The sequence below is a fragment of the Falco peregrinus genome, chromosome 1 (genome assembly GCF_023634155.1).
Source record: "Falco peregrinus isolate bFalPer1 chromosome 1, bFalPer1.pri, whole genome shotgun sequence".
NCBI lineage: Eukaryota > Metazoa > Chordata > Aves > Falconiformes > Falconidae > Falco > Falco peregrinus.
Window position 1 is genome coordinate 20,226,607 of NC_073721.1, and position 14,334 is coordinate 20,240,940.

The window sequence follows — 14,334 nt, forward strand, 5'->3', positions numbered from 1 at the left end:
CAGCCCCGCCCACCAGGGCCGCGCTTCCGCGGGCGGGGGCAGCCGAGAGGGGCGGGGCCTCTGTGGCGCCCGGGGGACGCGTGAGGACCGAAGGGCGGGAACCGGGGTGTGAGGGGAGTCTATAGATGTCCGGGAGGGCCGGTGTGTAGGGGCTCAGGGGCTTATATACAGGTCTTGAGAGCGCTCTGTGTAGGGGCTTGGGGATTGTGTGGCTCCTGAAATACTTGTGTGTACTCTGTGAGGGGTGTTTGTATAGGTCCTGTGTATAGGGCCGGGGGGGCTTGTGTGTAGGGCCCGAAAGACCTGGATGCAGGGTCCTGCAGGGGCTTGTATGTGTAAGTTCTGAAAAGCCTGTATATAGGATCTCAGGGGCCCATATACATATATATATAGGTTTTGAGAGGCTTGTGCATATAGTATGAGGAGCATATAGGTCCTGGAGGGCTTGTATGTAGGGTTTGAGGGTCTCGTATATAGGTCCTGAAATGGGTTTCAGAGGTGTGTATAGAAAGAGTCTGAGCAACTTGTATAAACAGGGCCCGAAAGGGCCTATATACAGGGTTTGAGGGGTCTATATGCAGGGTCTGAGATACCTCTGTGTAGGTTTAAGGCACCAGTGTAAAATGCCTAATACAGCTGCCTATAGGGTCTGCGTGGGCTGCAAGGCCTTGGCCATTTCTGCCATGCCCTACTGGATCTCCCCAGTTTTATTTCTGTGATAGGTAACTCCCCTGCTCTGGGCAAGCGCTTCAGGTGCCAGAGGGGCAGCCTGTTCCCCCTGCCCATCCCTGGTGCAGGCCCAGGGGGTGCTCTCAGCATGGGGAAACGCTCTGAGGCATCTGCAAATGCAGCATGAGAAGAAGGGAGCTCTCCCATCACCACAGAAACGCAGAAAACTTCATTTTTCAGGTATGATCATCTAAACTGCAAGTTCTTTGCTAGTACATGAACTGAACTGATTTCTCTCGTTGTTGTGTCCCGTCCCCCCCTGCCCCAGTGTATCTGGTTGAGCGTTTCTATGTATTTCCGATGATAATTAACTTTAAAAAATGAAGGGGTTATCTCATGAGAAATGCGTCTTGTGAGCAGGTGATTCTGCAGGGTCCAGAACAGTTGCTGGGTCCAGAGCTGAGGCACAGAGCTGATGCTGCTGTAGGGCAGCATGGCCTGAATTAGCAGTGGAGCAGACATCATGGCCTGCCTGAACTGTCCCTCACCCTCCGAGCTGTGCCCGCAAGCCTGGCTGGGCAGTGTGAACTGTGTCCTCCTACTTCTGCATGGCTTTCCTCCCCGGGCTATTGAACTTACAAACAAAATCTTCATGGGAGGGTTTATTTTCCCTGTGGACCACAATATTTACAACACACTAGGGGAAATATTTTTGCTGAGCTGCCAGCTTCACACCTCTCACCAGAACAAACTTATCCTGTACTGGAGATGGCAGGGAAGGGCTCGGGGCAATGCCTGCAGGTAGGAATATCTCTCCTTAATCAAGATGGAAGAGATAACTGTGCCCTGCTGCCACCCTCATACTGCCTGCAGTGCTCCTCCCAAATGGAGGGTGCTGCCTGCTGCTGAATGCACGCAGATGGAACCTGGGGGCAGAAAAGTCCCCAGAAATGAGAGAAAAGGGAGAAAAAGAGAGAAAGGGAGGAAGAGAGAAAGAAAGGAAGAAAGGCAGAGAGAAAGAGAGGGAGGAAAGAGAGAAGAAGGGAGGAAAAGAGGAAGACGGAAGAGGGGAAGAAGAGAGAAAAAGAAAACAGAAGAGGAAGGAAGGAAAATTACTTGTGTGGCATATTTCCATGTGGAAATGCTCCCGAGTGGTTTGATTTTCTCCCAAAGAATATGAAGACTTCTGGATCCTGGATGCAAGTGTCCCATCTTGCGTTCCCTGAACCTGGTGCCCAAATCAGAGCTGGTGGTGGAGCTGGAAGGTGGTGTGGGGGCAGAGGGGACACTATGGTGGAGCAGCAGCTGCTGCAGACATCGAAAATCTCTGGGAGACCCATGTTGCTGTTTCAACCCTGTCATTGAAAATGCGTTCATTTCTTATTTGGAGTGCTTTAGCACCCCAGGAAATTTGGCATCTCCTTCTTAGGAGAATGAGGGCAACAGCAAATGCTCCTGCCTCTGAGAAGAAGCTGACAGCAAGGCAGCCATGGTTTTATTCACCCTTCCAGGGGCTTTGCCCCACACATGTTGGATAGGGACCTCGCTGGAGGTCAAATGCCTCCGCAAGCCCTAGGGCTTTCCAGGCTCAAGGAGACCCTGTAGCAACATGGGGGTCTGGAAGGATTGCATCCCTCCCGTAGCACCCACCTTTTAACAGTGGTGGGTGCTGCCCAGAGATGTAAAACACAACAAACCTCTCTATGCAGGATTTATCAGAGAGGAAAGCAACACCAAGGGCATCGTGCCAGCCCAGCAGCACTTTGATTACAATTAATCTCATGCACTAACAAGATATAAATATCATGAAAGCCCGTGCCTGAGCATCTCACCCAAAAGGGGCTTTTTTTTGGATGGCAGAGGAGCTGGGAAGGAAATGAGACACTTTGAAAACAAATGTAGCTGGGTGTCATCAGTAGCCGGAATTTGGGGAATAAGTGTTGCTCCCCCAGGACAGAGCAATGCCCAGGAGTCCCCATCCCAAACAGTGCCTGCAGCAATGGGGGAATGTCATGGTTTGTAGCCATCTCTGAGATGGGGCAGTCCCAAAATGCAGACGTGGAGGCTAATTTTTGAAACAAGGGAGGGACCCCGGCAAACCCGGTGGAGGGATGCTATTTTCTCCGGGGTCGTGGGTGTGTGCGTCAGCTGCTGTGGCTGTGCCTGGCAGCTCAGGAATGGGATGGCAGCGGGAAGGGAAAATGAGAAAGGCACGCCTGGGTCATGTGCACGTCGGCATCTAAATCAGAGGGAGGATTCACTGCTGGGGAGGCTAATTTTAGGTATTTTAATTTTAGTTGCTTCCAGATGCCTCCTAGGTTGGCTATCTTCAGGCTTTAATGAACCTAATGAACGCCCCATTAAAAAATACATTTTCTGGAAGCATAAATAGATCGTGATTGCTTTTCAGGAACATGGGAGGCTGCTGAATTCTGCCTTTGCTCTCCTGCAGTGAAAATGCTGCAGGGATTTCTAGGACAAAATTTTTGAAAAGGATTAAGGTGATGCCAAAGACTTGGAGGTGTTGCTGCGGGGCTGGGGTGCAGCAGCATGCAGAGCTCTTGCCATCTCTGATAGAGATGCCAGAGCCTGAAAGGAGGTGGGAGGAGAAGACGCCGCAATGAGTAAATGCTGGCGTGTTTGGGTAATTCAGGGTTTACAGCTGAGGTCCTGTGATGGAACAGGGGCCACCATCCTGCTCAGCCCAGGGGGATTTCCCCATCACATCTTGCAGCTGCATGAGTAGCTGTTGTTGTGCTCAGCTTAAAGAGAATTGCCAGCACCATTCCTTCATTGACAGGTAGGCTCTGGCCCCCTATCTCAGGGCTGTGCTGTGTTATTTGCATTAGTTTGAAAGCACCAACGTTTCTTCTAAATAAAAGGAGAGGAGATGCACTTGGACTTAGTATCCTCCTGAATTTCTGCATCCACCCACACCTGATGCACCTGCAGGATTTTGGACATGCATAGACTCCCACGTGCATGATTTTGCAAGCGTCACAGCCCTGGACATCTACAGGAATAAAATAAATCCTAAATTTAAATAGCATGAAAAAGTTGATGAGCCCATGGACCAAGAGACCATTTGAAGGTTTTTTTTGTTCCTAGCCAGTTTATTTAATCTGAGCACTCTGGGGCTCACTCAGGTCTGAGCCAAAGTCTTGGGTTTGCCTATGGCTCATTGTACGCTCACTTTCTCTTAAATCAGTGTTTTATTTGCAGGATTTTATAATGGCTCTGTCAGCAGTGTCAGGATGGTTGATGGGGGGTTTGAGGCTTCAGCTTTCCACTTCAGTCTTCCCATGGCAATAATATTAATTGTGAATGCTGGCATGCTTTTCCCCATCAATTCTTCTCAGGAGCAGCTTTCCAATATTCAGCTGGCTGTAATTATAAGCACCAGCAGAAAGCCTCCTTAAATACATCATTTTATTAAGGTTTTCCAAGAGTGGAAGATGCTTCTAACACAGTACCAGGAGATGTCTGGCCTAAAAAGATGGGGTTTCATTCTGGTGCCGACATCCTCATCCCATTCACCCCCTTGTGCTTTTGGGAAGCCATTCTCTACCAACTTGTTTAATTGCATAGGGTATTGATCTCGGGACTCGTGTTTGATTCCTATTTCTGTGCATTGTAAAGAGCGCCCATATGTTCAGCACAGGTTTGCTAATGGATTATTGGCCTTTCTTCTGCCCTAAGCCTTTGCTCACAGCCTGTCTTGCCCCACCTCTGTCAAATACTCCCTGGAAACATTTAAACTCTGCCTAAAATATGACTTCAGGTGAACACTTCCAGCTTTCCAACTCCTCTTTAAACAGAAATAAAAATCTAAATATATAATATGAGTGGCTGGAGGTAGGTAGTAGGAAAGAGGAGTTGAAGCAGGTCTGAACCCCATGGTCTGCTGGACATACCTATCCTTGCCCTCCCCTGGAGCTGCTGGCACAGAGCCTGGAGGGCAGCTTGGGCTCATGCTAAACACATCTCTGCTCACCCAGGCAAAAAAAAAAAAAAATTGGGTTGGGTAGTTTATGGCATAAAGATGTAGCTCTGCCCCAAAGCACTGCTGGGGCTGCATCCTCTGCCCTCCCCAGGACCTTCTCCATCCTGGGAACTTCCTTCCTTCCCCTTTCCTGCCTTTCTAATCTCTCTTTTCCAGCTCCTACAGGCTGCATTAACCCCGGTTTTGCCATTTTGAGGCTTTTAATCCCATTGTGTGGGGATGCTGCAAACCATACTGGGGAGAGGCTGAAGCCCCCAGAGAGGGACACCCGTCTGTGGTCCACAAGCCAGCTCTTTTGTCAAGATGTGTGTGGGAGCATCTTCTGGTGCAAATACTCCTGGGGTCATTGGAGAGGGTTGTGCTGCACAAAATTGTTATTTTAAAGCCTTTTTCCTCCTGCCATCAATTTTCAGTGTGGAAGGAGAGGGAAATATAATGAACAGGAGCTGAGTAAAGGTTTGATTTGATCCAAACAGTGGAGCTCAGAGCAGCTGCTGCAATAGGTCTCCTTGATCTTGAAAGAAAGAGCAAACGATTATTGAAGTGCTAAACTTGCTGCACTGCAAAGATCGCAGGTAAATCCTTCAAGCAGGACACAGTCAAGACTTGATGGCTTCAACCACGAGTTCCCAGCTGACAAAGACAAGAAAGGGAAAACCCGTTTCTGCAGGAAAACCCAGTCAGAAATGAGGATTGAGGTGGAGGACTGCTCAGCAACGAGCTGTGTGGCTCCAAAACAATGTCGCTTGGGGAAAAGCTGAGAACAGCCCTTCAGCATCTGGGCGGATGTGAAGGCAGGACTTGGGGAAGGCAGCAGTGGAGGGAGGGGGCGATGGCAGCAGGACGGTACTGGTGTGTTGCGACGATGTAGGTGATGGCTGAAGGGCATCCGGTTCACCCCATCACCTGGTCATGCTTCCCTCTGTATTTTTAGAAGGTCTTTGTGGCAAAGGAAGGGTGGTAAATAATAGCTGGAGTCTCTCAGCCCACGTCTTCCTGTGGCAATCTTCGGCCTTGTCACAGTTTTCTCCCCCATTATTTTCCGGTGATTCTCCATTCCCGAGCATCCTCTTCCTCTCACTTCCCAGGAGAAGGTGCATCCCAATCGCTCCATGCAGTGATGACCCTGGCTCCTTGACTTCAAAAATAATAATAGTACAGGATACCAGCTGCTTTTAAGCCAAGGCACTTCGTTTCAGTCCCAGCCATAATGGTATCACTGCACATTGGAACTGCTTGTGCATTAATGTTTATTATAACTCCATTTTCTAATGAGCAATTCTGGGGTCACTTTCAGTACCCAAAGCAACAGACTCGTTTCCCTTCCGGACTATTCCTTCTGAGGAATTAAAAAGGAGCCACTGGCAAGGTTGTAACACCTCCCAGATGGAAAAGTATTTTCTAAGAAAAATAATCCAAGTAAATCACCTTTCAAGAAACAATTAAGCACATGCAGCATCTGGGCTAAATAAGTAAGGTGTGTGATGGTGGCCTGGCCCAACACATGTGCATGTACATCTCTCTTTCTGCAATAGAGATCTATATGTATTTTGATCACCCACTTTTATACCATTTATCAAAACTGCCGGGGGGTGGGATGGGGGGGTGGGGGGGAATATGCCGGGTTGACCTGGCACCCCAAATCCCTATGCCTTTCCCACGGTGCCTCCCTAGGGCCATGGTGGTGCCTTTGCGGCCTTCCCTGCTGCACACCACCTCACCCCCGCACCCCTTGCCCGGTGCATCCCACCTTTCTGTACCCCCTCCCCTGTTGCACCCAGTTGCCCCCGCGCCCCCCTCCCCTCCCTTGCCGCTCCCAGCCCCGCCCCAGCCCTGGCCCCGCCCCCGGAGTGACCCCGCCCCTTCCCCGGCCCCGCGGCGCCCCTGCCCAAGAGTTTCCCTGCCCTCCAGCCCTGGCGGGGCCCCGCCCACCGCCAGCACGGGAGGGAAGGCAGGGACCAATCGCCTCTCCGGGCAGGGCATCCGCGTGGCGCTGATTGGCGGTCCCGGCTTGGCTTGACGAGCCCCAGGCCGGCGAAAGGGTCGCTCCGATTGGCCGCCGGCGCCGGCCGGCCCCGCCCCGCAGCTTCCCCTCCCTCATCCCCGCCCGGGCGGCAGCAGCAACCGCCGCCGTCGCCGCCGCAGCGTGAGGCGGCTCCAGCGGCGCGATGGCGGCCACGGCGGGCAGATCGCTGCCGCTCCTCCTCTGCCGCCGCCCCGCTGCGCTGACGGCGGCCGGTTGCTTCCCGGCGCTGGGGCGGCGCCGCCAACAGCAGCAGCGACACCGGACGGTGAGTGAGACGGGAGCCGTGCCCTTCAGGCGGTGGCCGGCTGAGGCGGGCGCGGTGCCGGCAAACCGCGGGCGGCGGGGGGGCCCCCTGTTCCGCCTCCCTCCCCCCCCCCGTTCTCCGGGAGGCGGCGGCGGCGGTCCCCGGCCCGGCCACGGCAGCTGCGCGTTATTCTTAGCGCCGTCGCCGGGCGAAACTTGAGTGGGGCGGGCGGCGGCAGCCGAGCCCCCGGCCCCGCTCCGGCAGCGGGCAGCCCCCCGACCCTCCCGCCGCCGCCCCGCCCCGCGAGCAAGCGCCCCCCGCCTTGCGCCGCGCTGGCTCTTACCTCGCTCGTCCCGGAGGGCGCGGGAGCGGCCCGGCGCAGCCATTTACCGGGCACGGGCTCGCGGGGTGGGGGTCGGGTCCCGGCGGGGCGCGGCCGCCAGGTGGCGCGCGGGGCCGCCGCGAGCCGGGGGGGCGGGGGTCCGGCAGCCCCCGGCGGGGCGGGCGGTGGCGGGGCAGCAGCGCCCGGGGGCGCGGGCTGGAGGAGGCGAGCGCCGGTGGCCAGCGGATCTTCGCTTTTTCTTTATTTTTGTTATCAAACATTTTCCTCTCTTTTTTGCCGCCCCTGCTCAAGGTCAGCCAGGGGAGGGGCACCAGGGGGTCTCCCCGAGTTCCCCCCCAGCGGGTGTCAGCCGGGTTGGTGCAGCCCCTGGGAGAGGGGCCACAAACAGCCGGTTATTGTTTGCTTCCCCTACAGGAGCAGCGTGCTTCATGGCTTTGCCAGGAAAGAGGAGACTGGCAGCACATGCGTTGCTTACTATGTGCCTTAGGGCGGAAAAAAATAAAGGCAGCAGGTTGCGTCTTGGAGCTCGAAAGATTTGCTAAAAATACCGGGAGGCTTTTTTCTTTTTAAATTAAGGGAACAGTATGTAACCGTGGGATATACTTCTAGCTTTTTGCCACAATCTGTTTTATTGCTGCCTATAAAAAAAAGCTGCCGTTGGAGGTGTGCACCTGTCGCTCGCTTGTTTTGCTGGAGAAACTAATCATGAAACTACGTAAAGCCACCAAAATCATGTATTAAGTGGGTGATGGAGCAGGGCTCTGAGCTCCATTGGAACAGCGGATACAATGCAGTGTCCCTAGGGTACTGTGTAAAGAGCAGCGAAGTGTTTGTGCCTTGTACCTTCGGGGTGCCGGTACTCTACCGGTGTTGGTATGTTCTCACAGCAATGGGATGCCGGAGGTTCTGTCGGTATCGAGTGTCTCAATTGCATCAGTCCCATATTTGCAGTGCAGTCGTTCACATGTGTGAAGTGTGACTTGTGCAGTATTGATTTCAGACTTTGTAAATACCGACCTGACAAGTGAGGTCACCAGTACTCTGGGTTCTGGTCAGGTGTGGAGCAGCCTTTTCAGCTTTCATAATTGTCATTTAAGTTGTCCCTTTTAGCAGTCTGACCCAGAAAATAATAAATTATTTATCTAAAATGAAGTTGACCTTTGCAATTAATTTAACAGAGACTCAGATTCATGCTTGATGCCGCTAACTGGGCTAAGTGTAGCAGTATATGTGCAAGAAGATCAAAACCAACCATTAAAAACAGTGCTGAATCTGTTCTGTTTTTCTGGGATATTTTGCTGCTGCTGTGGCCCCAGCTGAAGGGTGGGCATGCTCGGGAGCACACTAAAATTGTACTGTCAAAGCGGTCCCCTTCAGGTACTTGGGGAAGGAGAAGGATTCTGCTTGTCCTGTGAACTGATTATTAGAAGGCTCTTCTGGCTTTGGTGCCGCTTGGGTTATGCAGTTTGATTTTTGGTTGCTTGGCTGTTGGCTGTTTGTGGTATTGCAGTGATTAATTTTGGGGGTTTCCTTATTTTCAATAGGGAGGTTGTACACAAGTCAGTTCAGTAGGTATTGAATGGTGAAGTATCCCAGTGAACCTAGCGATCAAGCGAAAGCTGCTGAGAGCAGGTCGGGACCCAGTATCTTAACTGTTCCTCTTGACAGTATCTGTAATGTGCCTATTTATCTCCTCACAGAAAAGATGATTTATCCTTTCCGTCATGCTGCATTGGAGAAACTAGGTGGACCACTGGGAGAGAGTAGAGACCTGAGTGCTGCTGAATCCTGGAATAAATGATCTCCAAAGAGAAATAACAGGAACCAGAGCTCTTCGTAATAAAGAGAAAATTGAAAGGAGGTTGCTGTAATGTGGAAGCAGAAAAACAGAAAATCTGTTCTGGGTAGGAGAAGAAGTAATGGGCTTACAGTGTGAGAAGATGGATTTGGTTAGGTGCTGGGAATCTTTTTACTGACAGTAAGAGTAGTGAAATCCTGAACTGTTTCCTGGGAAAGCTGTTCAGTCTTCAGTCTTGAAGGTGGTTGGGACAGGTTGGACACACATGAATCTGTTATGGCTGATGAAGAATTGATCGTGCTCTGTGATGGGACTGGACAGCGTAAGCTTCTTGAGTTTATAGGTTATATTAAAAATAGGTAGGAAGACTTTGTAATAGAGTGATTATATTAGGTATGTCTGTGCAGTATTATTTTTAGTAGCATAAATTCTACTTGGTTGCTTCCCAGGATGGCTGATTTCTTGCAGAGGTGATAAATTAAATGGGCTTGCTTGAAAAAGGGGGGAAATGCTAAATGGTCTTACGGATGAGTTCTTTCAAAAGGCATATAAAATATGCTGGCAAGAGCCTGGACCAATTGACTGGACTACTGTGAGACAACAGTACTTTAAAAAAAAAACAACACCAAAACCAACCCAAAACAAAAAAAAAACCCTCCAGATGGGTAAAGTGCAAAGAATGAGGCTACGATAACATTGAACAGTAGAGGGTAAGGAGGTCTAAACTCTTGAGTAAATACACACTTGGTTTATGAAGGGTCGGATGGGAATACAGTAATATTGGGAGCTGTAGGGCTTGAATGAAGAATTCACAGCTTAAGAGTTTTGAATGCTGAGAGAGTTGGGAAAGATCAGCGGGCTCAGCATGTAGATATGGGTTTATGGAGGATACCGCAAGTCTTCATGTTCTGTCCTATCTGAACAGTATCACAGGATGTGAGAGACCCTGGGAAGAGGATGCAGAAAATTTGAATGAGAAATTTGCTTATTGATCTTGAAATAGGAAGAAGCAGGCAGGAGGAAGTGTTTACTGATATTTGTGAATTTCAAGTGATAACGTGCCTTGCAGGATTACTGGGCGGGGTAAGGAGAGAACTGATTGGCAAAAGTGGGGCTGGAGCATCCATAGTGTTGGAAGTACATGACAGGGCTGAATAAATGGACTTACAACAGAGGTACCAGAAGTTGCATCTATTTCTATTCTCCCAGTCTGTTACATGTACCTGAGAGTGGAAGAAGCCTTGTAGAGGAGGAGAGGAAGAAGAGATAGCAAGCATGTTTGCAGTGGAGACGCTGCTGAAGCAGACAGGGGGTTTGTACTGTCAAGGGGAACAAGTGGATGGCTACAGCTTTGGAGATGAGTACGGCTGAATAGTTTGTAGAGTGAAACATCAATAGTATTGATGTTTGTTTTAAACTGATGCTGTATGCACTTCCTTGTTGGGAGGGAACTGTGGACATCTGATGTGCTGCTGGAAGGTTGTGTGTGAAGATGGGAGATGAGAGAAGGCAGTTTGGTTAATCAAGCCCAGGTAACTTCTGGTGGGAAGACCAGAAACAGCAGAAGTCAGTATCAGCAAGCAAGATGGGGTGGAATGAAAGTACTGTGTGTGGTTTCTTTTTTATATACACCAGCTACATCCAAGAAGTTGCAAAGGATGGAGAAGCAGGGAGGGTGGTGGAGACAAGCCCAGCTGGTGCTGGTCGGCAGGGACTGTTACAAGGTGTGTGGTGGGGGTATGAATGTACAAGCCTATGCACTGACTTTTAAGCCACAGGATTGAGATGGGGATGGAGCACTTGGTGGGTGATTAGGTAGCACTTCTCAATCTAGCGGTGTTTGCTAGGTTATCAACCGGTGAGAAGCGTAGCAGCCATGAATTGCGATACTGCCTATTAAGGCCTTTGTCCTGCAGTAATTTCTAGAGTTTAATGCAAAAATTGCTGCTATTTCCCTGTTAGACAGCTTGCCCTCAGAGGTGTGTGGAGAGAGTATTCAAGTGGATGTTCCTCAGAGGAAAGGTCCCCGCAAAGAAGGTCCTTCTTTGACTCTTACTTGTTCCAGGTAGTGTGGGTGTTCAGGGTAAGCTGCTGAAGACAAGAGCTCCGCGCTGCTGAGATGCAGCGGGGCTGGGAAGCAGTCCTTTATGAAAAAGGTTCACAAAGAAGTAATCTATAAATGTTTTTCAAATATGTGGTGGTAGGCAAGGACTTAAATAAAATGTTCTACTTCTGCATTTTGAATACCTAATCTTCATGGCTTTCTTCTTACAGGGATTAGTCTCTGGTTACTGTGTTTCTTAGTGCATGTAGCCAGTGCTTGAGTTCTGCTGGATTGGAATGTAATCAACTGGTTCAAATGTGGAAAAAATACCTGTAGAAAATCAAGAGCTCAGCTGTATGTAGTGTTCCTATAGTAGTTAATCTTGGCAACTCTGGGTAGGTCAGGAATAAAGACTCCAAGTGCCGCCTTCTAAACCTGAGAAGGAAGATCTGAACCTAACTGAGCTGCAGCCAAATTTCAGGTAGTTATCAGACAGGTCACAGGTTTTTGTCTCTGTTCCAGAGGAGGATCAGGGCTACCTGTGTCAATCGGCCCTCCAAGCCAGGTAGGGTTTTGGTGTAGGTAACGCTGTATTAAGGATGCAGTAGAGAGCATATCCCACAAAGTTGTGAGGATTCTGTACCAAGGAAAGGTGTCCTGGGGTGTGAGAAACCATGGGAGGAGGATGCAGTGGACATGGTGCATGTATTTGGTGGTTTCTTTCCTATGCTATGGCTGAAACTTGCAGCATCAGGTTCCAGAGAAGCTGCTGCTCAGCTGTGTAGTAATTTCTGTGGTGGGGCTCCCAGTAACCACCCAAAGACCTTGCTGTTACAAGCAACAGTTGATTGCCCTACAGTTGTCCACCTGTTGAAACAAATTTATTTATGTGGCAGAGCTTGAGGCTCACAAAACTCATGTAGCAGCAGTGACTGGCTGCAAGGATGGTGAAACTTGGAAGAATATTTCGCTGTGGTGTCTATTTTTGCTGAGGATGGGAACTGGTGTACTGCTTTAATTAACTGAACTTTTGTTTTCCTGACCTTGCATACTGCTGACGGTAATTTTCAAATGAATGATTAAAAAGCTGAAGAACTGGTGGCTGTCCAGTGGTTTGAAGGGGCATAAAACAATTATTCTTGCCAGATCTTTGGTTGTACTTGTTGCCTGCCCTGACCTCCAATGTTTCCCATGCTGCGACACCCATAGGAACAGTGACATGCATGCTGCAAACGAGGAAGAGATCCATCTGGTGTCATTCTGGAAGTAAAACAGGATATGGCTTGAACTGCAATATAAGTAAATACCAATCCAGCAGAACATTTATAATGTTGAGGGAGCTCTAGGAAGAGTTAAAGACCGTAAAGATGGGTCTCTCCACCAAATCTACCTTTTTCTCCTGTTCCTTCCCTTGTCTCCTTCCTACGCATGTGCACTTGCTGTCCTGCTGACTCCTCACTTGCCTTGCCCTGGCAGAGGGTGGTGAAAACATAACAATTTCTTGTAGCTGTCATTGCCACTTGCCCACTCTAGTACTGGCTAAATTAATTAAAATGCGAGGCAAAGGTCGGTCTGCTGCCTCATGCCGGATTTACTGCCACAAGGAGCGCTATGGCTCAATAGTATTTTGAAAGGTTCAGGAGGAAAGAAAACTTTTTCCATGCTTTTACCTCAAATGAGAGGAAGGAATCTGCCCTAAGCTAATTATAGAGCAATGGAGTACCAGTAGTAAGTTGAAAATTTTGTGCTTTTTAGCTTTCTTTGTTAGATTGTGTTGGGATTTTTTTGCATGAACAAAAACTTAAGAGGGAGATGACCAGCAAGTATTTTTTTGATGTGTGAAAGTAGTTAAAACATTCTTTTGGTGGTTTTAATTCTTACAGAGCAAAATAGGTTTTTGAAGGGAGGCTGAATCTAAAAAAAAAAAAAAAAAAGGTATTTCATAGCTTTTGCTGTGCCCATTCATCCAGTGAATAGGAAAGAAGCTTCAGATGTTGGGTTTGTGTTTTTTTTTTTTTTTACAGCTATTTGATGATACTATTTTTTTTATTTATAACTCAGCCTGTGGGAATAATCAAGACATGTAGGGTCTGTGATAGGAAAGGAAATTACAGTCACGGTAAGGTTGATCCAGTCATTAATATAAAAATTTCAGGACAGCTTTTTGCATATGGGGAATATTTCTCAGCTGCATTTGCACAGAATAGGTATAGCTCTCCTTACTAGAGTCAAGCCTGAAAAAGAGAAGAAAAAGAGCAATATCTTTTTTATTGTTTTTCATTTTGTAAAACTGTTTTTACACTAATCTTAAAGATTAAACTTTCTTTGAGATTAGGTCCCATCTGGTTTTGAGGTTAAAATGTAACTTTTATGATTTCATTTCAGATTTGTGCTATGAGTCACTTTTTTGTAATTCTGTAAAATAGCATTGAGATGACACAAATCTGTAATTTATATTATTATCCTATTTGTAGGTCCATGGAAATGTAGAAGTGGTTGGGTTTTGATTTTGGGTAGCTTTATTTTTGTTGGGTTTGGGTCTGTGTTTTTTGGTTTGTTTTTGTTTTGGTTTTTTTTAATATTCCTTATTTATTGCAGTGTCAGCTGGTGGTCACTCTTGCTGAGATCCCAACTGCTGCTTTCTGCTCCCATGGCCTCTGGTAGCCCCACGTGGGATGAGGAGCTGTCCTTGACAAATTTTGCTAGATGAAACTGTGCTCTCTACTCGCCATGGAGGAATGCTTATCTCTGGAGTGCTCTCTGGGTGAGAGACCACCTGTGATATTGCTGATGTGGTTTTCATCGTATTTCAGTACTTGCTTTTTGAGGGCAAACTAGAGCAATCTGGCTTTAAGGGCTGTTCTGTCATTCAGTATTTAATGATGAAAAGAAAATGACTTGTCCCTTTTCTATTAAACTTTTGGCAAAGGGTTTTCTTCCTGTTATTAAGATCTTAATTGGTCATCAAAATGAGATGTCATTTTAATGAAGATGAAAATATGCATCACTTTAATGTGATGTGGCACTGTTTTCTAGTAGGGCAAGCCTATAGGGTATCGCTTACGTCTCATGTAAAACACTAAGCATGTCTTCTATCTTTTTCTGCATTCTTGGCAGCTCTTAAGGAATTAGGAAATGTAGAACAACTTGCATAACTGGGGGGGGGGGGGGGAACACAGTGAACAAGCTTATTTCAGCTCTTTGCTT

At 48.5% G+C, this 14,334-nt stretch overlaps 1 protein-coding gene across 2 annotated transcripts in view; it reads left to right on the forward strand.

Annotated features, from left to right (window-relative positions):
- The first annotated feature begins 6,767 nt into the window (after positions 1-6,767).
- MCU (mitochondrial calcium uniporter) overlaps positions 6,768-14,334 on the forward strand; it is a 91,377-nt gene continuing 83,810 nt past the window's right edge. For both annotated transcript variants that reach the window (XM_055801908.1, XM_055801763.1), the window contains exon 1: positions 6,768-6,963. In XM_055801908.1, the coding sequence (XP_055657883.1) occupies positions 6,841-6,963 (123 nt within the window). In that variant the 5' untranslated portion in view covers positions 6,768-6,840. The remainder of the gene's footprint in view (positions 6,964-14,334) is intronic.